The sequence below is a fragment of the Carassius gibelio genome, chromosome B15 (genome assembly GCF_023724105.1).
Source record: "Carassius gibelio isolate Cgi1373 ecotype wild population from Czech Republic chromosome B15, carGib1.2-hapl.c, whole genome shotgun sequence".
In the NCBI taxonomy this organism is placed as follows: Eukaryota; Metazoa; Chordata; class Actinopteri; order Cypriniformes; family Cyprinidae; genus Carassius; species Carassius gibelio.
This window is the reverse complement of record NC_068410.1, coordinates 23,504,484-23,529,976: the sequence shown is the minus strand read 5'-3', so window position 1 is coordinate 23,529,976 and position 25,493 is coordinate 23,504,484. Positions and strand designations below refer to the sequence as shown.

Sequence of the window (25,493 nt, the reverse complement as noted above, 5' to 3'; positions counted from 1 at the left end):
GTGCCGGATTGCTGATGTCCTTTACCCGGGCATAGATGTCCATCCATCAATTACGAACATTCATCCGCAAATGTCCGAGCGGTCGCGAGCGCGGATGGGAGAATGGCGCGTTTTTTTTTTTTTTTATTATTTTATGAGCAACTGGGATGGTGACCCCTCTGGGAGTTGGTGCCCTATGAAGACTGCGTACTCTGCATATAGGGAGTGGCGGTACTATCTGGAAGATATATTCCTCAAACCGTCGTACAAGAGGTGATGCTAGTACTTCAAGAATCTCTCAAAACCTATCTGTTCATAAAGCCTATATATAAAGTCTTAATATAGTATTCCACAATATGTTGTGCTATTCTAATATTATTGTGTTTTTTATTGACATTGTTATTTGCCGTTATTTTTTGTTTTAATATTGTTACTGTTGTTACTTGCTGTACGGTGACCTTGAGTGGATTGAAAGGCGCCTCAAATAAAATGCATTATTATTATTATTATTATTATTATTATTATTATTATTATTAGCTGTACACTTGATAACAAAATTTAATATAAACTTTTGCAATTTTATATATATATATATATATATATATATATATATATATATATATATATATATATAGTGTAAAGTTTTCTTTCATTGCATCTTGAAATAATTGTTTCTGAGTTCTGTGTTTGTTTGTTTTTTTTTTGTTTTTTTTATTTATTAATTTATTATTATTTTTATTATTTTTAGGAAGATTACAGCCTTTAATCTCCTCAAAATAAATGTGCATATAAACCATGAACAATTTAATTATAGCTGTATTTATAAAATGCTTACTAATGACTATTAATTTTAGGAGAAGGCTATATAAAGCAGCAACTGTTGATGTTGAGGCCTAAGATATTTACAGTAATGATGAAAAAACAACAACAACAACACAAAATTACTTATTTTTTTCTGCTGGTGATTAAAGAGATGTTAACTCTAAGATGTTTCTCTCTCTCTCTCTCTCTCAATAATTTATTAGTGTTTTGTAATGATTTTATTGACCTATAATTCTGGTGATTAAAGAGATGATTCAGTCTCCCTCCCTATCTCTCTCTCTCTCTCTCTCTCTCTCTCTGACACATAGCCCATCCCCTCTCCCACACATTCACACAAACTCAGCACACACACTTAACACACAACACACACACACACACACACACACACACACACACACACACACACACACACACACACACACAGTGACAGAGGGACAGTGACATCAGATGTATGATAGTTTTTTAATTTTCTATCATCCATATAGTGTTGTATAGTCATGAAACTATGCATATTTTCATCAGCATGACTTGTCTTCTATGTGTAAATTTTTTTGAAGTGTTTAGAAGCTGCACTTAAAAAAATAAAAGACATTTACTGGTTCCTTTTTTACTGTTATTTCAAAAAATCACCATGACAAAACCATTCAAGCTATCCAAAATTCATTCGCAACTTTTCTGTAAGATAAATTCTTTAAACAGTGGTAAAAGAGGATGTGGTGCTGAACCTTCAAGAGTCACTCAAAACGTATCTGTCCATAAAGCCTATTAAGAATTATTCTTAATGCACAGTATTTCACAATACTTCAGCATGTTATTCTAATTAAGTGAGGGTCATTTTATCAGTAAAATACATATTATTTTTCTTTGAAAGATTTCTATAAATAATTTAAATCATTCTCGTTTCTACAATAATTATTTAAAAGTAATCCTATAGCTCCATCTGGTGGCCATTATTGGTACTAAGAATTGCAAGCTTGATTTATAAGTTATGATAGTTTTAATTTTATGCTGGCTCCTGGACATGATAAAGCTATGAAACTTACTGTGCTTGTTTCAAATGATGACTTCTACATATATAAAAAAAATATGAAGAGTTGGAATGAAGAATGTTAAAGATATAGTAAAATAACTATTGTATTTTTTTTATGTTACTTTCATATATCGCTATGGCCACACCATTTAAGGTATCCTAAACCCATTCGCAATTTAACATCTCAGTATATTGGCATCATGTTGAAAAAGTTTGGTGTGAACTACTTGTGTCTTCTTGGAGTATGAATTCATTTACAGGCTGATTTTATCATAAATCCACAATAACATTTCTGAGTTCTGTATCAATCTGTGTTGTTGTTTGTTTATTTTTATTTTTTTATTTTTCATAGGTAGATAACTTACCCTTTACTCTCCTTTTTAATAAATGTGCTTATAAACCAAGATCAAGCTATTTATAGCTGTATTTATAAACTGCTTACTACTGACTATTAATATTGGGACAAGACTTTATAAAGCATGAACTGACTATTTACTAATGAGTGCAGTTATTATAAAGTGTTACCAATGCATTTACTAATGTTAACAAATTAGACATTATTTTACAGTGTTATAAAATCCTTTAATGACTTATAAGCATTTGTGAAAGTTCTGCTTGCATTACAGCTTAGTCTTCATCTGTGAGCTGAACAGTTTTAATGTTACATCCATGAGATTTTGTAAATTAAGATAAATGTCATGTCACAGGATGGAATAGGTCAGTATCAAATGAGTTTGAAATTATTATTTGCAGCACAAATAAGTATTTTTAGAATTTTGTTTTTAATTCCTGAAACTGTCAGAAAAGGATAAGGCCTGAGAGATTTCTTAAGCTGTAATGAAAACAGCAATGTTAGCAACAGCAACAAAAAATAACAATTTAAAATACATTTTTTTTCTGGTGATTAAAGAGATGATTAAGTCTCTCTCTCTCTCTTTCTCTCTCTCTCTCTTTCTCTCTCTCATTGTGTCTGCCACTCAGCTCATGCCCATCCCCCACTCACACACACACACTCACACACACACATGCACTCAGTCAGCACACATACATTCCTCAAACAGAGGGACAGAGTGAGTTGAGATGTCTGACAGTTTTTTAATTTTCTTTTAATCATACAGTGTTGTAAAGTCATGAAACTATGCATATGTCCTCAGAATGATTTGATCTCTGTATGAATTTTTTTTTAAGTGTTTGGAAGCTGCAATTTAAAAATACAAGACAAATAATGATTCCCTTTTTACTGTCATTTCAAAAAATCACCACGACAAAACCGTTCAAGCTAACCAAAATCCGTTCGCAATTTAAGTTCCTCAATGTTTTTTCAACATGTAGACAAAGTTTGGTGAGTATAGTGAACATTTCCTGTGAGGAGTATGCATTAAATCAGAGCTCAATTTAAATATTCAAATCAAAATAGCCGACTTCCTGTTGGTCGTAGCTGATGACTGTGAATTAGAAAGTTGTCCGTCTTGATAAGAACAATTTATGTACCAAGTTTGGTGTCTGTAGCTAAAACTAATCCCCCCACTTTTGACAAAAGGTGGCGCTATAGAGTGCCTCCTTCACGCCCTTTTAAAAGCTTTTGCCATGGTCTAGCTATCTTTAATACTGATATCTGTTTCGAGTTTCATGTAAATCTGAGCTAGTTATCTGCCTAAAAATCACCAGAACAGAACATTCAAGTTTGACACGTTGCCATGGCAACACTATATTAGATATAAATATCCCCACAACAGATTTTCTTCGGCCGTGTTTTGTCATTATTCTGATGAAGTTTGAAGCAAATCAAGTAAAAATAAGATGCTGAATTCAAAGCGTTTTGAAAATGATTCACTTCCTGCTGCCAGTTGGTGGCGCTATAACTTTGACTCCTAATAGTCACATATATATGATCGGTATCATACAATGAACAAACCAATTAAGTTTGATCAAATTCAGGAAATGTATGTGGATGTTATTATACATTTCCTGTTTCCCCTTTCTCGCCATAATTTCAACGCCTCGCCACGGGCAAACCATTCGAGATATAAAAAATCTCTTCGCAATTTAGCATCCCCAATGTCTTGAGATCGTGTTCACCGAGTTTTGTGGTGAACGGGTGGAGTTCCTCAGAGGAGTATATCAAATTCCAGAGCATGTGTTTTTCATAAAACCCTAAATAGTCAACTTCCTGTTGGGCGGAGCTTATGACATGCAGTGTGAAAGTTGTTTGGTTTGATGAGTTGTATATATGTACCAAGTTTCATATGTATACGTGCAAGTATGCATGATATATGGCCCTCAGTACTACAGGGGGCGCTGTAGAGCCCCTGTGCCACGCCCGTGTATCAGACTCTGCCCGGCCCTAATGGCCGCAGGTTCCAAGGTGTGTGCCAATTTTCAAGAGTTTTTGAGCATGTTAAGGGCCCCAAAAGCCCCCGAAACCTTGAAGAAAAATAATAATAATAATAATTAAAGCTGCAAGCAGCGATGAACGGGCCCTCGCACCCGGGCTCACCGCCATCGTGTGGCTTTAGTAAAAAGGTGAACGTTGAGAAATATGCATTTAAACTCATAAATATAAATGCAAAATATCAAAGTTTATTCCATATGTGTGCCAATCTTCCTGTTGCCAGCAGGTGGCGCTATCGTTATAATGGAATATTGGCCTTCAGATGTGTTCAAGCCAGGACACTTATCACACATGTGAAGTTTGGGCAAGATCGGACATTTTATGCCTGAGTTATAACATCTTTTATTCCCATGGCGAGACATCGAACTTCGTCATGGCGACATGGACATGCCTTTTAACAAAAATTCAAGATCTTCACAACTAAACATCACACAGGTCTTTAGATTAGACTGACCACAAAAAAGACATTGATGTCATAAAATTTCTAGGAGTAGTTTGTCACAGTGTAAAATATGTCACTTCCAGTTGCCAATAGGTGGTGCTATGACTATAACTGAATATTGGCATGTAGATCTGTTCAGGTGAAGAGTCTTAACAAAAATGTGAAGTTTGGGGCGGATTGGACATTGTATGTGTGAGTTATAGCACCATCATTTTTCACGGCGAATCATCGAAATTTGTCAGACCGCCATGGACACGCCCTTTAACGAAACCTCAATTCCTTCGCAATTTAAAATGGCAAAGGGCTTTAGATTACACTGACCAAGTTTGGTGTTGATCTGAATAAATCTCTAGGAGGAGTTCGTTAAAATACAACCCCTGAAAATGACAAAAACAACACCAATTTTGCAGGGAAAATTAAAAATAACCGACTTCCTGTTGGGATTCGGATTTCGTACCAAGAGACTTTTTTGTAGCTATTGGTGTGTTACATATGTTTACCGATTTTCGTACATGTATATGACATGTAGCTCGAGGCGCACTCCATTGAAAATGTATAGGTGGCGCTATCGAGCCATTTTGCCACACCCAATGGAATATTAGCCTCCAGATGTGTTCAGGTCAGTACTCTTATCAAACATTTGAAGTTTGGGCAAGATCTGATATTTTATGACTGAGTTACAGCAACTTCTACTCCCATAGCGAGACATCGAACTTTGACATGGCGCCATGGACACGCCCTTTAACGAAAACTCAAGATCTTCTCAATTTAACATCGTACAGGCCTTTAGATTAGACTGACGACAAAAAAGACATTGATGTCAAAAATTTCTAGGAGTAGTTTGTCGCAGCGTAAAATATGTCACTTCCTGTTGCCAATAGGTGGCGCTATGACTATAACTGAATATGGTCGTGTCAAACTGTTCAGGACAGGAGTCTCATCCAACATGTGAAGTTTGGGGCAGATTGGTCATTGTATGTCTGAGTTATAGCAACTTCCTGTTTCATGGCGAATCATCGAAATTCGCCAGGCCGTCACACACAGGCCCTTCAACGAAAACTCAAAAGCTTCGCAATTTAACATCGCAAAGGCCTTTAGATTAGGCATACCAAATTTGGTGTTGATCTGAATTAATCTCTAGGAGGAGTTCGTTAAAATACAACGCATGGAAATGACAAAAAATGACACAAAATTTGCTCATAATATTAGAAATAACCGACTTCCTGTTGGGTTTCGGATTTTGCTCCAAGAGACTTTTTTGTAGGTATTGGAGAGTTACATGTGTATACCGATTTTCATACATGTACATGAAACGTAGCTCGAGGCGCACACCGTTGAACATGTATAGGTGGCGCTGTTGAGCCATTTTGGCACACCCACTTCTGAAACCCATATCAGACGTAAATTTTCGCCAGTTCTGAGGTGTGTGCAAAGTTTCATGACTTTTCGAGCATGTTTAGGCCCTCAAAAATGCGATTCATCTTAGAGAAGAAGAATAATAATAATAATAATAATAATAATAAACGGAGCAATTCCAAGAGGGTCCTCACACCATCGGTGCTCGGGCCCTAATAATAACAAATAATCCTAAGGAAAACAATAGGGCTCTCGCCCTCCAGGCTTGAGCCCTAATAATTAAAGCTGCAAGCAGCGATGAACGGGCCCTCGCACCCGGGCTCACCGGCAGCGAGTGGCTTTAGTTAATAGGTGAACGGTGAGAAATATGGGTTTAAACTCATAAATATAAGTAGAATATATCAATGTTTATTCCATATATGTGCCAATCTTCCTGTTGCCAGCAGGTGGCGCTATCATTATAATGGAATATTGGCCTTCAGATGTGTTCAGGGCAGGACTTTTATCGAACATGTGAGGTTTGGGGAGGATTGGACATTTTATGCCTGAGTTACAACAACATCCTATTTCATGGCGAAACAATGAAATTTGTCAGGCCGCCATGGACACGCCCTTTAACGAAACCTCAAGATCTTCGCAATTTAAGATCGCAAAAGGCTTTAGATTACACTGACCAAGTTTGGTGTTGATCTGAATAAATATCTAGGAGGAGTTCGTTAAAGTACAACCCCTGAAAATGGCCAAAACAACACTAATTTTGCAGAGAAAATTCGAAATAACTGACTTTTGTACATGTACGTGAAGCATAGCTCAAGGCGCACTCCGTTTAAAGTGTATACGCACTCCGTTGAAAGTGTATAGGTGGCGCTATTGAGCCATTTTGCCACACTCGATGGAAAATTGGCCTTCAGATCTGTTCAGGCCAGGACCCTTATCACACAAGTGAAGTTTGGGCAAGATCGGACATTTTATGCCTGAGTTATAACATCTTTTATTCCCATGGCGAGACATCGAACTTCATCACGGCGCCATGGACACACCTTTTAACAAAAACTCAAGATCTTCACAACTAAACATCACACAGGTCTTTAGATTAGACTGACCACAAAAAATACATTGATGTCATAAAATTTCTAGGAGTAGTTTGTCGCAGTGTAAAATATGTAACTTCCTGTTGCCAATAGGTGGCGCTATGACTATAACTGAATATTGGCATGTAGATCTGTTCAAGTCAAGAGTCTTATCCAACATGTGAAGTTTGGGGCAGATTGGACATTGTATGTCTGAGTTACAGCAACTTCCTTTTTCATGGCGAAACATCGAAAATTGTCAGGCCGCCATGGACCCGCCCTTTAACAAAACCTCACGTCCTTCGCAATTTATTATCGCAAAGGGCTTTAGATTACACTGACCAAGTTTGGTGTTGATCTGAATAAATCTCTAGGAGGAGTTCGTTAAAGTACAACCCCTGAAAATGGCAAAAACAACACCAATTTTGAAGGGAAAATTCTAAATAACCGACTTCCTGTTGGGATCCGGATTTCGTACCAAGATACTTTTTTGTAGGTATTGGAGTGTTACATGTGTGTACCAATTTTTGTACATGTACGTGAAACATAGCTCGAGGCGCACTCCGTTGAAAGTGTATAGGTGGCGCTATAGAGCCATTCTGCCACACCCGTTGGAATATTGGCCTGCAGATCTGTTCAGGTCAGGACTCTTATCACACATGTGAAGTTTGGGGAATATTGGACATTTAATGCCTGAGTTATAACATCTTTTATTCCCATGGCGAGACATCGAACTTCGTCGCGGCGCCATGAACAAGCCTTTTAACGAAAACTCAAGATCTTCACAACTGAACATCGCACAGGCCTTTAGATTAGACTGACCACAAAAAAGACATTGATGTCATAAAATTTCTAGGAGTAGTTCGTCACAGAGTAAAATATGTCACTTCCTGTTGCCAATAGGTGGCGCTATGACTATAACTGAATATGGGCATGTCAATCTGTTCAGGTTCGGAGTCTCATCAAACATGTGAAGTTTGGGGCAGATTGGTCATTGTATGTGTGAGTTATAGCAACTTCATTTTTCATGGCGAATCATCGAAATTCGCCAGGCCGCCACGGACACGCCCTTCAACGAAAAGTCAGGATCTTCGCAATTTAACATCGCAAAGGCCTTTAGATTAGGCATACCAAATTTGGTGTTGATTTGAAGAACTCTCTAGGAGGAGTTCGTTAAAATACAACACATGGAAATGACCAAAATTACACAAAATATGCTCATAATATTAAAAATAACCGACTTCCTGTTGGGTTTAGAATTTCGCTCCAAGAGTCTTTTTTGTAGGTATTGGTGTGTTACATATGTGTGCCAATTTTCGTGCATGTACGTGAAACATAGCTGGAAGGCTGTTGATTTTCTTGGTATAGGTGGCGCTGTCGAGCTATTTTGCCACACCCTCTTCTGAATCCTATATCAGACGAAAATTTTCACCAGGTTTGACGCGTGTGCAAAGTTTCATGACTTTTTGAGGATGTTAAAGCCCTCAAAAATGCGATTCATTCGGGAGAAGAAGAAGAAGAAGAAGAAGAAGAAGAAGAAGAAATATAGCTGCAAGCAGCGATGTCGGGCTCAAGCCATCAGTGCAACGCCACCCTGGTGGCATCGGGAAAACTGTGCCCAGCGGGCATAAGCATTTACAGTAACCCTCTGACAATCAAGTTTTAAGGGATGTGGCAGTTAAAGGGTTAATCCGACCAATCTAGACTTTGAAATCACATACACAGAACAATATATATAACTTTAGTAACACTTTATTTTAAAATGTATAAAAAATGTATAAGGTGTGCATTGTAGCTGACACCTATATGAACACATTACAATTGTTTTGTGACTACAAGTCTTTCTTCTCAAATGCTATTGAGTGGTCGCGAACGCGGATGGGAGAATGGTGCATATTTGTTTTGTTTTTTTTGAGCAACTGGTGCCCCCTCTGGGAGTTGGTGCTCTACGAAGACTGCATACTCTGCATATAGGGAGCGGCGGTACTATCTGGAAGATATATTCCTCAAACCATCGTACAAGTGAAGGTGATGCTAGTCCTTCAAGAATCGCTCAAAACCTTTTCAAGTGTACAGTTTCCTTTTATTGCATCTTGAAATAAATATTTCTGAATTCTGAATCAAACTGGGTTGTGTTTATTGATTTATTTTATAAGACAACTGAAACTTTAATCTCCTTTGTAATATATGTGCTTTTAAACCAAGAACAATGTAATTAGAGATGTATTCCTGCTTAATAATGACTATTATTAAGGGAAAAGGCTTTATAATCATGAACTATTTACTAATGCTTAGCTAATGAGTGCAGTTATTATAAAGTGTTACCAATGCATTTACTAATGTTAACAAATTAGACATTATTATACAGTGTTACCAAACCCTTTAATAATTTATTCGTGTTTTGTAATGATTTTAATGACCTATAAGCATTTGTGAAATAGTTTTGCTTGCATTGCAGCTTAATCTGTCAGTTGAAGAGTTTTACTGTTACATCCATGAGATTAATAAATGTCATGTCATGTCACAGGTTGTCATAGGTCAGTATCAAATGAGTTTGAAATTATAATTTGCAGCACAAATAAGGCTTCTTAGGATGTTTTTAAATCCCAAAAACTGTCAGAAAAGGATAAGGCCTAAGAGATTTCTTAACCTGTAATGAAAGGAAAAAAAAACACCACCATTAGCAACAACAAAAACAATAACAATTTAAAATATAGATTTTTTTTCCTGATTATTAAAGGAATGATTAGGTCTCTCTCTCTCTCTCTCTCTCTCTCTCTCTCTCTGCCAGACAGCCCCTCCCTACAATCCACACACACTGTCAGTCACCAAAGATTCACAGTCACCAACCCCCTCACACTCACACTCCCCCTCCCTCTCCCCCTCCCTTTCCTCACACAGACGGAGTGGCCAGAGTGAGATCATGTCAGTTGAGAAGTCTGACAGTTTTTTCTTTTCTTTTATCCATACAGTGTTGTAAAGTCATGAAACTATGCATATTTCCTCATAATGATTTGATCTCTGTATGAAAACATGCCTTGAAGTGTTTGGAAGCTGCAATTTAGACATACAATACAATTAATGTTTCCCTTCTTACTGTCATTTCAAAAAATCACCACGTCAAAACCGTTCAGGCTAACCAAAATCCGTTCGCAATTTAAGTTCCTCGATGTTGTTTCTTCATGTAGTCAAAGTTTGGTGTGTATAGTGTACTTCCCATGTGAGGAGTATGCATTAATTCACAACTGTAAAATCTTAAAAATACACATTCAAATCAAAATAGCTGACTTCCTGTTGATCGTAGCTTATAAAACTAAATAAAATGCATTATTATTATTATTAGCTGTACACTTGCTAAACATTTTTAAATATAAACTTATGCAATTGTGTGTGTGTGTATATATATATATATATATATATATATATATATATATATATATATATATATATATATATATATATATAAATTCAAGTATACAGTTTTCTTTTATTGCATCTTGAAATAAATATTTATGAGTTCTGTTTGTTTATTTTATTTATTTTATTTTTTATTTTAATTTTTTTTAGGGAGATTACAGCCTTTAATCTGCTCAAAATAAATGTGCATATAAACCATGAACAATTTAATTATAGCTGTATTTATAAAATGCTTACATTTTATATTACTATTTACTAATGCTTAGCTAAGAATTGCAGCTATTATGAAGTGTTACCAATGCATTTACTAATGTTAACAATTGAGACATTATTTTAAAGTGTTACCAAATCCTTAAATAATTTAAAAGTGTTTTGTTATGATTTCATTAACCTATAAGCATTTGTGAAATAGTTCTGCTTGCATTAAAGCTTAGTCTTCATCTGTGAGCTGAACAGTTTTACTGTTACATCCTTGAGATTATGTAAATTCAAATAAATGTCATGTCACAGGGTGACAGAGGTCAGTATCAAATGAGTTTGAAATTATTATTTGCAGCACAAATAAGGTTTTTTAGGATTTTTTTTAATCACTGAAACTGTCAGAAAAGGATAAGGCCTAAGATATTTCTTAAGATGTAATGATAACAGCACAATTAGCAACAACAACAAAAAAATAACTATTTAAAATACAGTTTTTTTTCTGGTGATTAAAGAGATGTTTAAGTCTCTCTCTCTCTCTCTCTCTCTCTCTCTCTCTCTCTGTCTGTCTGCCACTCAGCTCACACCCCTCCCCCACTCACACTCACACACACACACAGAGTCAGCACACAGAGTGACAGAGTGAGATCAGATGTCTGACCGTTTTTTAATTTTCTTTTAATCATACAGTGCTGTAAAGTCATGAAACTATGCATATTTCCTCAGAATCACTGGTTTTCTAAATTAAAAATGTTTTTTAAAGGTTTGGAAGCTGCAATTTAAAAATACAAGACGATTAATGTTTCACTTTTTACTGTCATTTCAAAAAATCACCACGACAAAACCGTTCAAGCTAACCAAAATCTGTTCGCAATTTAAGTTCCTCGATGTTTTTTCTTCATGTAGACAACGTTTGGTGTGTATAGTGTACTTCCCCTGTGAGGAGTATTCATTAATTCACAACTGTAAAATCTCAAAAATACACATTCAAATCAAAATAGCCGACTTCCTGTTGATCGTAGCTGATGACTGTGAATTAGAAAGTTGTCCGTCTTGAAAAGAACAATTTATGTACCAAGTTTGGTGTCTGTAGCTAAAACTAACCCCCCCACTTTTGACAAAAGGTGGCGCTATAGAGTGCCTCCTTCACGCCCTTTTAAAAGCTTTTGCCATTGTCTAGCTATCACTAATACTGATATGTGTTTTGAGTTTCATGTAAATCTGAGCTTGTTGTCTGCCTCAAACTCACCATAACAGAACATTCAAGTTTGACACGTTGCCATGGCAACACTATATCAGATATCAATATCCCCACAACAGATTTACATCGGCCGTGTTTCGTCATTATTCTGATGAAGTTTTAAGTAAATCGAGTAAAAATAAGATGCTGAATTCAAAGCATTTGGAAAATGACACACTTCCTGCTGCCAGTTGGTGGCGCTATAACGTTGACTCTTAATAGCCACATATATACAATCGGTATCATACAACGAACAAACCCATGAAGTTTGATCAAATTCAGGAAATGTATGTGGATGTTATTAGACATTTCCTGTTTCTCATTTCTCGCCATAAGTTCCATGCCTCGCCACGGGCAAACCGTTCGAGATATCAAAAATCCCCTCGCAATTTTTCATCCTCAATGTCTTGAGATCATGTTCACCGAGTTTCGTGGCGAACGGGTTGAAAACCTCAGAGGAGTATTTCAAATTCCAGAGCATGCTTTTTTTAAACAGCCCTGAATAGCTGACTTCCTGTTGGGCGGAGCCTATGACATAAAGTGTGAAAGTTGTTCGGCTCAATGAGATCTATAAGTGTACCGAGTTTGATATAAATACATGCAAGTGTGTGTGAGCTATGGTTCAAGAAATCTGACTGTCTTCCAGGGGGCGCTGTAGAGCCCCTGTGCCACGCCCGGGTCCCAGCCTCTGCGGCGTCCTGATGGCCGCAGATTCCAATGTGTGTGCCAATTTTCAAGAGTTTTTGAGCATGTTAAGGCCCCCAAAACACCCCGGAAGGTTTAATAAAAAATAAAAATAATAATAACAAGAATAATCCTTAGAAGAACAATAGGGCTCTTCGCCCCTTCGGGCTTGAGCCCTAATAAAAAACAAAGCAGATACAAGAGGGTCCTCGCACCTCGGTGCTCGGGCCCTAATAAAAAACAAAGCAGATACAAGAGGGTCCTCGCACCTCGGTGCTCGGGCCCTAATAATAATTGTCTTCAACTGGTACACAGAACAGTTCTGCACATGCATAGTATTAGAGAAAACACACCTCAATAATGCAAAAAAAAAAAAAAAAAAAACTTATTTTAAGTACTCTTAAGTTAATGTATATCACACAATCTCCTGAAAGACTTAACATGCAAAAATATATGGTTAGTGTTGCAAATGTATCTTCTATCATTCCAGTCAAACAACATTCTTTTATATTATTCAATAGACTGTTAACACGCTAACAAACGTTAATATTTAATGGTACGTCAAACGTAATTTGAAGTTAATGGTAGGCCCCTAACAAGGTACACAAACAACGTTGCTACCACTAATTAGATTTCATTGAACAATTAAACCAAAGTAGACACCAAGTCTACCAAGTCGTTCACCAAGATACCAATTAAAATCAAACTAACAACGCAAAAAAACATTAATTACTCCGATGACCAATTTCTGAACTTACCGTTTGATCAATCGCAACCATTACTGAAGCGTTTGGGTGCAGTTATATCTGATTGGTTGCGCCCACGTTGGTCGATACTGATTGGCTCCCACCGAATGGCAGGTCCCGCCTACCATCCGGCTGACAGTTACTGCCTTCCGGCTGTCAATGGCAGCCACTTCCTGCTGCCAGCTGCCGATTTTTTATCTGAACCCCTGCTGGTTTTCTGTATGTGGGCTGTATAAACCATTTTCCAGAAAGGATTTATGTAAAAAAAAAAAAAAAAAAAGCCTTAGATTACGGTCTCAATGACTAAACAATTGCACATCAAAAGTATATATTTTGTAATGATCAAAAAACAGTCTGATTTTAAACATTTAACACTTTTACTTTCTTCCAGTTGAAGCTGGTTTTAACAGTCTGTGTGTGTACTGTAAATAAATTATAATACTAAAGTTAAAGTATTTGCAGAAGTAGTCCCACACTTTGCTGCTACAGCATTCACCTTTTTCAGCCATCTGTAGGCAGAAAGAGAGACAGAGAAAGAATAAGCATGTTTATTAATAATATCACGATGTATCATTACTCATGTCATCATTAGAATTAGAATTAGAATAAACATGGATCTCCTACATAGGCAAAAATGAGAAATATATATATATATATATATATATATATATATATATATATATATATATATATATATATATATATATATATATATATATATATATTATTTGTCAAGCAATAGGTATGACCTATTACCTACTTATATTTAACCATATTATTACAACATTTTCCTGTTATGTCTGTAAAGCTGCTTTGAAACAATCTGTAAAGAAAAAAAAAGAAAAAAGCGCGTGTTCAGCTCACATTTATTTACATGTCCCCTCTGGTTTAATCATTTCTGATGCACCTACTGTAGTTACTGTAACTACACTATATTTGCTCTCACAGACACATTCACAATGGACCTGTATATCTTCTCCTCTTCTCTTTGTGCAGGGAAGCACCGTTTTTTCCAGGCGCGTCCGCACCGCATCGAGTTAAAAACATCTCAACTTTTCAGAATGCCGCAAGCGCACCGCGGGTCATGTGACAAGAACTAACCAATCAGCTTAATCTTTTCCCGTAACAACGTTGAAAACTGAGCCAAGATGAAGGAACAGCTGTTCATAGCTGTATATGGATTGCCATTTTGAAATAAATTTAGTAGCAGAGCTACAGCGAGCGATTTTTAGTGCTGCAAATCCATTTATCCTTTGCTGAAATTTCCGCGTCTTCATGGAGAGAGCACGTCAAGGTTGCTTAGCAAAGGCAGACGCCTCAGGAGCGCTTCTGCCTGAGCGCTTTGGAAAGAAGGAAAAAGCGGCGCGCCTAGCATTTTCCACGCGTTTTTAGGCGCGATATCTGAACGGCCCCTTACGCGGTCATTATGTGGGAAACATTGCAGATATATTTTGAATAAGATAAACGCTAACGTTATAGTTTGACATCTTATAAACGTTCGCGCTCTTCCACTGATAAACATTGTATTAGTTTTGTGGCTAATCTAATATAGCAATGCATTAGCGGCTGTAAGTGATGTTACAGAATATTTAGAAGTGATAATAATAGGACCGTTAGCTAGAACTACCACACCATTTTTACCGATGCCGATGCCGATTTAAATGCAATAAGCTCATATCGGCCGATAATATCGGCCAGCCAATATATCGGTTGGGCTCTTTTATATATATATATATATATATATATATATATATATATATATATATATATATATATATATATATATATATATAATTATGCAAATAAAAGCATTTCATCCTAAGATCGCAGTAACATGAGCATGAACATGAACACAAAGTTCCAAGACTGTTCGGAGAAGTATAGGCTAGGGATTCAATCAATGATTTTTCTTAAAACATTTACAAGGAACTGGGATGTGGGAAGATCTTTCCACCAATGAAGAACAGCATCATGGAGGGTTCAGGAATGTGATTTTGTCTGTCTGTGTGATGGCACCATGAGACGACACTCACTTACCGCAGGCTTCTTTAATGGACTGCAAGTCACTTTAGATAAAATAGCTGTGTAAAATGGCCAGTGTCTTACCTGGAGTCAGAGCCCACTGCATTAATGAGTTTAACAGGATGTTTCATTGTGGGCTGAACACTCTTCACATGCACACAGCTGGATCCAGGAGATGTACAACTCATTTTAGAGGCAGGGCCATCATCAACTTTCTCTTTATGTAGGCTCATTTTAGTGTCCTCCTGCTCTCATTTGCCAAAATATTGTGAGGAGACTAATTTCAAATCTGTTATGTGCAAACACTGAGTTAAATTCTGATATATAATGACACAATACAGCTATAACACAGTAGGCCTGCACTCTTAATCTGTATGATGTTTGCAGAATTTTTACCATCCTCATATTATAAAACCAATGCATATTTAACATTTACACATTTACATATACATATTTAACTGTAATCTCAACAAGGTTTTTCTTAAATTATTATTTTTGAATATTTATACTGTATATTTTTTTTGTAAATGACTATATATTTGAACCTTGAAAAATTGTGAACTGACTTCAGCTCAATTTTGTAACAGCCAGTGATTTTTAATCATACCAAAAATGCACGTTGTAACAGATGCTGCAGACCTTAGCTGTCTTTACACATCAATGTATCTTCACGAGCCTCAGGGTTTAATTTGGTTTTATTTTTGTGTCTGTTTTTTTTTTTTTTTGTTTGTTTGTTTTGTTTTATTGTGTGTTTTAGCCATGGTTGCATTCACATAAATTATAAGACTAACAGACTGCAACGGTTTGTATTAAAAATCTCTGTTTGTGTTCTACTGCAGAAACAAAGACATCTTCATCTTGAATGCCCTTGGGGGTAAACAGATAAACATAAAATTTTCATTTTTGGGTGAACTATCCCTTTAACAGCATTAATTTACCATGTGTACATGGTATAATAACAGTAACATACTGTAAAAATGAAGTACTGTAAATTAACTGTAGAGAGCTATAATTAACAGTACAATGCTGGCAACCACAGCGGCCAGTAGAGTACAGTTACATACACCACTTATTATTGAGACACTGTGTCTGTTTAACAATCACTGCTTCATTAATATGCTTCTAATGTGATCATCATAGTACAATAATGCATATCTGTGTGAAAATGGCCTTCCAAGCCGATCTAGTCAATCAAGTCGATCAATTTTGATCTAGAAATGTTTGTATATAAATTTAAACAAATATTTCTCATACATTTACACAACTGTTTTGTTTTTTAAATGATTAAACAAAGATTGTTTATTCGCGTGATACCAAAAGGAATACAATCTTTAACTTTTCTGCCATTTTTGTTAGTTTGTACTGTTGAAAAAACATTTGTGTTTTAAATCCCATGTTAAGAAGATCATAAACCTAAACAGCAGCAGCTCATTTCAATATCTCAACATGGTCACCCGAAGAACAAGTTCTGAACTTACCTCAGAATATGCGACAGTTGAAACACTCAAAGTTAACAGGGTAAAATGGCGTCATTTACGTTCCTCCTTTTACTTTCGTTTCTACCTGCTTAAGGTGTGTGCTGTTTTATTTTAACTCCACTAATATGTAATAGGGGAGAGTGGGGACAGTTGCAATGTGTGGCAGTTGCAACATTGCTGATTTATCCAATCAGGAATGAGCTGGAGTCATCACATGTGAAACTACCTTATGGGAGAACTGAAATTCAAGGTAAAAAAGTAACTTTTTTTACAACTAGAGTTTTTGTCATAATGTCTAAACTGTTTAACCATTTATCTTTATAGTTTTATAGTTTGAATGTGCAGTTTCTTCAGAGGCGGACAGAGTACACAGCTTTTTTACTTGAGTAAAAGTACAGATACCCCTTGCAAAATTTTACTCAAGTACAAGTTAAAGTACTACAGTCAGTTGTGTACTTAAGTAAAAGTAATGAAGCACTTGTTTTTAAAAGTACTTGAGTATCAAGAGTACAAAAGTACATTTTCTAAATATTGCATTACTACTGCCACACACTCTAAGAAATGAAATGTTGTATTTAATTAATAAAGTTATGTCAACTGGTCCCATAAAACTTAGTTGTTTAAATGGAAAAGGTAATATACAATTAATTGTAACATAATGTTTTAAGTAAATCGTTCATAACGGTGTTAATTAAATGGTACATTACACAATTATTTTGAATAAATGTAAATTATTGTCTTGAATTTAATAACTATAGCTTGAACTAACATTACCTGATTAAGTTCAATTTATTAAACAGAAATAAGCTTTGCTAATGTTATCCATTTGTGTTGATTATACTTGCTCGGTTAAAAAAGAAAACTACTCAAGTCACTTTAATTAACTTTATTCACCTTGGGTTTTGAAATATAATTAAGTCAAAAAGTAATTTTGACCTTCAAGGTACATTACTATATCTGGGATTATCATGACTGATACAATTATTACAAATATGTAAGCAAAACTTACATACGAATTCAAAGTGTACAAATACAATTTAAGACACCAACATAAATCCACGTATAAAATGCAAATAGACCAATATAAATAATAATTCAAAATATAAAACGTGTTCGTGAATCTCTTTCACCATCTGATAATGTTAAATCCCATTATAGCTTTATAGTCCCAAAAGTGAATCTGAACTTTGACAACATCAAGAATGTTTAACATGTATTGCCTGCTGCAATAAAAAGTAGAGGCAAATCCGTATTGTTTTTTTAGCTTAATAAACTCCTTTAACTATAAACTTTTCTCAAGGGAAAAAAAAACAATTTGACAACTCGGACTAACATGACTTTCAAATAAATGGAAAAATGATTGTTGCACTGCATGTCCACTATGTGCCAGATTTCATTTGATGTGTCTCATCAAATTTTATCACAAAATACATAATTGGCATTGGGACAATGAGATATACAGTAATTTATCCTAATTTTTTTTTTTGTAAACTGTCAGAAACACAATGATCCTAAATAATCATATATATGCAGTAGCCTAATATATTTAACCATTCCATTTTAGTTGAAATTTTGAAAGCCAAACTCCTGCCAAGAACAAAATATATTTTTAAACAAATATTTTTTTTTTTTACCTTGAGGCCTCAGTAGATTTTAGCACTTCACATGTTTCAATTCCCATCAAAAGGATGAATTCCAAAAAAAAAAAAAAAAGTTGTGCAAAGAATAGACCAATATATATAAAAAAATTCTAAAATATAAAACTTGTTTGTGAATCTTTCACCATCCGATAATGTTCAATCCCATTATAGCTTTTTAGTAAATCTGAACTTTGACGTCAACAATGTCTAACAGGTGTTGCCTACTGAAATAAAAACTAAAGAGGCAAATCCTTGTTTTCTATATGGAGGGAGGTTAAATTAACTGAAGTTTACAATCAAGAAGATTTATGCTGCAGAAAATTCTCACTTCACCATTAGAACATACTAAGTTCAGACTTTACATACATGCTGACTTATCAAGAACATTTTTATGAAAAATACAAGGTTTATAGTTTGCATCAAAAGGAGAAATAGAAAATCAGCAATGTTTACGTAGCAAAAAACAATCTTCATCTTAAATTGTTTGAGATGGTTTCATTATAACAAACCAGTGTTTGTTGTATTTCACATCTTTTGATTCTTAAGAAATCAGAATACAAGAGATGTTTAAATGCCAATTACCACAACCAACATTGTCTTTAGATTGCTAGATGTTTTGTCTAGCAGCAGTCCAAAATCCAAAGAACTGAGCCTCCCCAAGCAAGTCGATGACCAACTGCAGTCCTGTTTGCTTATTACAAACCATCATTGATCTCAGCTTTATTTTGTCTAGCAGCAGTCCAAAAATAAAGTAAGTCAACACAATTAAAGTGTCCAAAGCCAGGTGCAGGTGATTTTACTCATGCAGTTTGTTTTTGAGGACCTGCACTTTAGTGGAGAACTTGTTCCCATCCAATTCCATAAACACTTTCTGAAGAAATTCTAAAGTGTATCGCAGCTCCTTGGGATAGCTCAAGTTTAAACAGTAGATCAAGCCAAACAGGACTGCACATCCATTTGCAACCTCTCTCAGATCTCGCAGCACTGTGCAGCCTTCAATGACGACGCCAACATCCTCAGGTGGATCTGAAGCATCTGCTCCATCATGTCAAACAATGTAGACACCCAAAGCCAGTCTCTCCATTTCCGTCATTGCATCAATACCAATATCCTCAGTAGCCTATGACAAAGAAAGCGACTCATTATTAATTATGCATCTATGACACTAGAAACAAACCCAAAAGATGTTAAGTTTACAATTAGAGAACACAATACTCATTCCCAAGAAGTATATTTGCTTATTATTTTGCCTGTGTTTAAATAAGAAAGATTCTTTGGCTTAACTTTACAAAATGTTATACATTAACATAGAAATTGTTCTCCATTATGTTTTTGGTTGATCAATCATCATATTTTTTTTTTGAAAATTTTATATATTGCCAACATTGGCAAAAATCAATATAGCATAACATGCATGTTCTGAGCCTACAACACATTTCAATTCACAGGTTTGTGAAATTAAAATGTAAAAAATGCATATTTTCTGTATCAATTTGTTTATGATTGACAAAGAATGCGACTTACCCAGTACTCCTTAATAAGGCTGTCAGGCTTTTCATTTAAGTAGACGCACAACGCCTTTAGGATACATGTCCATCGCACTTCAACACTGGGATTCTGTGGGAAACCAACAACTGATTTTGAACATTTTATTTGAGGAAACTGTCATTATCACATTGACAAATCTATTACGACCTTATTCTGCCATACTTTTAATTAATTGATTTGTGCAATTTTCATGAAATGTCAGTTGTAAATCTGCAGTTCAGCTTGTGGTGTTGAATCTGCATTTGTCAATTGCCTGATACACACTCATTCCTTTTAAGGACATAATTTTGAGAAAATAATTTCACTGTTTAGCGAGCCATATTTTACATAAATAGCTCAAGTGTTTCTCAATCTTATACCATTGACACATTGAAGGAGGCACTACTGTTCAGTTTGAACTAAAATAAACGTAATTGAATGGACGAATGAAAAATTGCATCAGACAATTCAGAAAAGTAGATTCAACACTTCACAAGCAGAGTTGCAGATGTACAATTGACATTTCATGATAAATGAGCACAAAATATAAAGTATCCTTTTTATAAATTAAAAACATTTACAGAAATACATCTATTTGTACAAATCACAGAATTTTGTATTTGTGGATAGCAAATCATATTTGTAAATAGCATAGTATTTGCAAATAATTTATCTTTCCATAGAAAGGTTAAAGACCATAATACAAAAAAAAGCATAATTATGTTTAGAATAAATGTTAAACCCCCAGGGGTCGGAGCACAATACACCCAAAACACATACCTTGTCCATTTCTGCAATGATTACGTAGATATCACGTCTTGCTGTTCCCTCCTTCTTTTTGAATACCCTCAATAGCTGGCTAGAGTAATGATCCAGTCGGGACATAAAGGTTGAGAACAGGGGGACTGTGGTGATGAGGGTGAATTCTGCATTTACCTGTATTAAAACAAAAATTCACGATGAGTCTCTTAAGTTAAAACAAATATATTTAAAATGATCACATATGGTGTAGAGCAGGCATGTCAAACTCAAACTCTGTGGGCTACATCTGGCCGTGGTACAATTATATCCAGTTTGCCTCAAAAGTGGAGCTGGCGTGTCCATAATAATAATATTAAGACAGCACTGTGAGACTGTTTGGCACTCAGTACCATTTCTTAATTTTGGCCCTCTCTGAAACTTGAGTGTGACACCCCTGGTGTAGAGGGAACATGAGTTTGCTTTTGGCTAAATGTTTTTAGTTGGTGGTTCAATGTATCTGAAACCAGTTTATATGGATGTATGTGTAATGTGCATTGTAATATAGAGTAGAACAACCAAATGCATGGATTCTTACCACATTGCTTCCAAACCTTTGTCAATTAAATATGTGCTCATTTGTTTTATACCCAAATACAGTATTTAGACATTAATTCCACGTATTTAAATTAAATACAGATCATGAATAATACTTTACCTGGCTTTCAGAAAACAGGGGTGGCCATCTGTTTTTGAACTCTGCTATGAAGGGCATATCTTTAACGACTTCCTGTCTTTTATAGGCAAAGGTTCTTTCCATTTTACTTTTGATTAGCTGTTGGTTGTTCTTCTTTTTCACCTACAATATAATTGCTTTCCTTTCTTCCTCAAGGCTCTCTTTAGTTTCGCCTGCAGGGTAATCAGGACAATAGTTGACTTCTGCTATACGTGGCTTCTTAACCTGGTTAGGTCCATGACTCATGGCAACTTGCTTTTCTTTTACAGCGTTGATGCTCAACTCGGGGCAGCCAATGCTCCTTAGTCTGGTGCGGTAGTTTTCCAGCCATTAAAGCCAGTGACAGATCCTTTCTCCTTTAAAAAGGGATACTTTGTTATCAGAGCCTGAGCCACATTATAAAGCTCTGTACTAGAAGGATAAACTTTGTATTTGATGATTTCTGATGCCAGACCGTCTAGTATACCGGACCTCAGTTTGTTACTTGTTGTAAGAAGAGTTCCACTGCTGCAGAAGGCTTGTTTTGCCTTTTCTAACTGAATCTGTACCTCATAACTGAACTGAGGTATTTCAAAGTTTGTGGGCCATGGCTGTGATCTAAGGGAAGTACCTGAAGATGTAGATTCAGCGGAGGAAAGTATGTCTGTGTCTGATGCTGAGGACAGCAAAAAAAATCTTCCCCTTACGGAACATTACACCGTAAAACCCGACAAGTTAACTTAACTCAAATCGTTTGAGTAAACCGATTGCCTTGACTGTAATACCCGACAAGTAAACTTAACTCAAACGGTTTGAGTAAACAGATATCCTTAAGTTATGTTAACTCAAACCGTTTGAGGAAACCGATTGCCTTAAACCATTTAAGTTGAAAAAACTAACAGTTATGAGTACTCTGAACTTAATTCAGTTGAGTTCACTGAAAGAAGATATACATTGCAATTAAGTGATTAAGCGATTAACTAAGTGCTGATTGAGAATTAGTGATGAACAGCTGCTGTTAACAAACAGAATCACTGAAGAAAAGAGAAACACAAGAACTACTACAACTGACTTCAGACACAGTCTTAGATGAAATCAACTGAAATAAAATACATGAAATCTCTCAAGATCTGATTAAACAACCCCCACAAACAGCATCACCAGCTCCACTTATTAATAACCAGACTGACTTTATTTCTGTCAGACGTCTACAGAAGATCTTATTGAGAATGAACTAAGGTTTAGATGTTGATTTATTGTTTCATTTGAAGTAACCATGTTAGAGATCAGTGTTTGCTTTAGTTGGGCTCTTGACCCTTGATTTCTGTCTTAGTCTTTTCTCTGGTTGTTATAACCGTGTGTTTATAAAACACATTTGTTGTAACTCAAAAGCCCAGAAGAAATGCCATCAGGTGTTAACCTGTACCTAGATGTAGGTTGTTATACTTTATATCGGTGATGATAATTATTCATTATTATTCACAAATATTGATCTGTACAAAGTCTAATCTCTGAGGAAACAAATGTGCAATTAGTAGAAGTGGATCCCCTAAGAGTCTGTGATAATCAGTTAATATAAAAATGCTTCATAAACATTTTGTACACATACATTTGTATTCCATCCCAGTAGTTGGTCAAACACAGACATCAATAATCAGAATATGAACCTCTACAATGGTGACAAAAAAAAAGAAAACATGCTGCAATGCATTCTGGGTACTATTGTAGTACAAAACTCATCCATGGCTCCCAGCATGCTCTGCAGCATTTTTTTTATGGTCACCATTGTTGAGGTTCATATTTTGATTATTGATGTCTTTGTGTGACTGTTTGACACTGTAGAAGACCACAATGTTTGAAAAATCGTTCAGATTAACTGATTATTACAGAACCACTGGCTTTTAGCATCACTTTTACTAGAATCAGTCAAATTACACAACACCTATTTCATCAGAGAGTAGACTCTGTACAGTTCAATAATTGATAATTATCATCACCGATATAAAGTATAACAACCTACATCTAGGTACAGGTTAACACCTGACGGCATTTCTTCCGGGCTTTTGAGTTACAACAAATGTGTTTTAGAAACACACGGTTATAACAGCCAGAGAAAAAACTAAGACAGAAGTCAAGGGTCAAGAGCACAACTAAAGCAAACACTGATCTCTAACATGGTTACTTCAAATGAAACAATAAATCAACATCTAAACCTTAGTTCATTCTCAATAAGATCTTCTATAGACGTCTGACAGAAATAAAGTCAGTCTGGTTATTAATAAGTGGAGCTGCTGATGCTGTTTGTGAGGTTGTTTAATCAGAACTTGAGAGATTTCATGTATTTTATTTCAGTTGATTTCATCTAAGTCTGTGTCTGAAGTCAGTTGTAGTAGTTCTTGTGTTTCTCTTTTCTTCAGTGATTCTGTTTGTTAACAGCAGCTGTTCATCACTAATTCTCAATCAGCACTTAGTTAATCACTTAATTATTTGAATGCAAAGTTTTAAAACTTACAGGGTTTAAATCAAAGCAATCTGTTTACTCAAACGGTTTGAGTTCAGTTTACTTGTCAGGTTTTACAGTGTAGTGAGTGTGAGTGTGATTGTCTCACCTGGCAAGTTAATAACTTTAACTGTGCTCTTGTCTTTGATTTCTGAAGTTTATGTTAAGTTCACAAACTCATTGTCGAAATCAATGTCTCTATACTGCAGCCTGAAATTTCCAGACAGGCCGAAGTGTCTTACAATCTCTCCTTTAAGGTCCTCTATAGAATTGGGTATTCCATTGGGCAGAATTAATTTTGATGTGTCGTCTACTCCAAATATGATTCTCAGAGTTGCAGACATCTTGAATTCATTCTGCAAAACAAAAGGAAAGTTTCTTTAAGAATAATTCCCTTTGTCTCAAAAGGCCTAGATTCCTCCTTTTCTCCCCGATTAACATATTTTTTATGATAGCCCTGTAACAGAAATGAGTCCAACCAGACAAATTAAAGAGTCTATCAAAGCTGTATGCATTGAAACACGAGAGCCGAATTCCTCAGGAAGTCATAAATCAGTTCTAGTGCCACAAGAACCAAGCAAGATGACCAACCAACTTGTTCACACAACAGCTTCAACATTCACACCACTAGAACAATTATTTACAATTTCAATTCAAAGAAGAGAAATTTGGTGCCAAATGTGTTGTAGGTAATGGAAATGCAACGCTGGACATCACATGTAAACGCAGGAGATCAAGTTAAATACTTGCATTGACTTCCCCCACCCAGCAGAACCAGAATGAAATTCCTAAGGTTGGGAAGGGCTTTAAACCTCTGTCTTCACAGAAAAGTCCTTTGCCAGAGAATGGCAAAGAAACTTCTTTTGTACATATATATGGACCAGAATGAACTCAAAAAGACTTATAAATGAATCATTCCATTGCTTAACTCCATATTGTATAATCACTTATTGTGTATGTCTTTTTTTGTATTGTGTATTTATTTGTAAAATATATCATAATCGTGTTATAGGAATCATGTCCAAAATTAGACCCTGCCAGAGCAGGAACATTCGGACCATATGCTTGGTAAGATAAACATATGATTTATGATACCCCCCGAGCCAAGACAATATCTGATTGGTCAAGAAAAAATTTGAGGTGTGGCCAACAGGGAAGTTTAAATACTTTGGACACCATGAAATTTTGCTTTTAGTCAGCTTTTAAGTGTCTGCTATTAGTCATGCCTGCTCTTAGCTTTTAGCTTGTAGCTTTGCTACCTAGCTTTAGCTTTTAGTTCTAGCATTGCTTGTGCTATCAGTCATGCCTTGCTTTTAGTCCCTAGCTGCTGCTATTAGCCATGTCGGCATATAGTTCTAGCATTGCTTGTGCTATCAGTCATCCCAGTTTCTAGTCTCTAGCTATGCTTCGGCTAGCTTGTAGCATCTAGCCATGCGGTTAGTCATCATTGTTCTTTGAGCGCGGTTCCAGCGTGCCTGCCTGCTGCTACTATGCCAC

At 35.8% G+C, this 25,493-nt stretch overlaps 1 protein-coding gene across 5 annotated transcripts in view; it reads right to left on the bottom strand.

The window, feature by feature from the left end:
- Positions 1-25,493, bottom strand: part of LOC127973093 (NACHT, LRR and PYD domains-containing protein 3-like) — a 116,306-nt gene that overhangs the window by 44,285 nt on the left and 46,528 nt on the right. Inside the window, exons 1-2 of one of the 5 annotated variants that reach the window (XR_008157247.1) lie at positions 15,483-15,603; positions 13,389-13,885 (exon numbers count right to left, since the gene is read on the bottom strand). The exons of 1 other annotated variant lie outside the window; for it this stretch is intronic. Coding sequence is in view for 1 of the 4 variants with exons in the window: in XM_052577144.1 (XP_052433104.1) it covers positions 15,483-15,631 (149 nt within the window). In the remaining 3 variants the exon portion in view is untranslated. Of the gene's footprint in view, positions 1-13,388; positions 13,947-15,482; positions 15,688-16,876; positions 16,972-25,493 lie in introns of those variants that run through there. 3 more of the 5 variants (XR_008157246.1, XM_052577144.1, XR_008157248.1) reach the window with 3 other exon arrangements.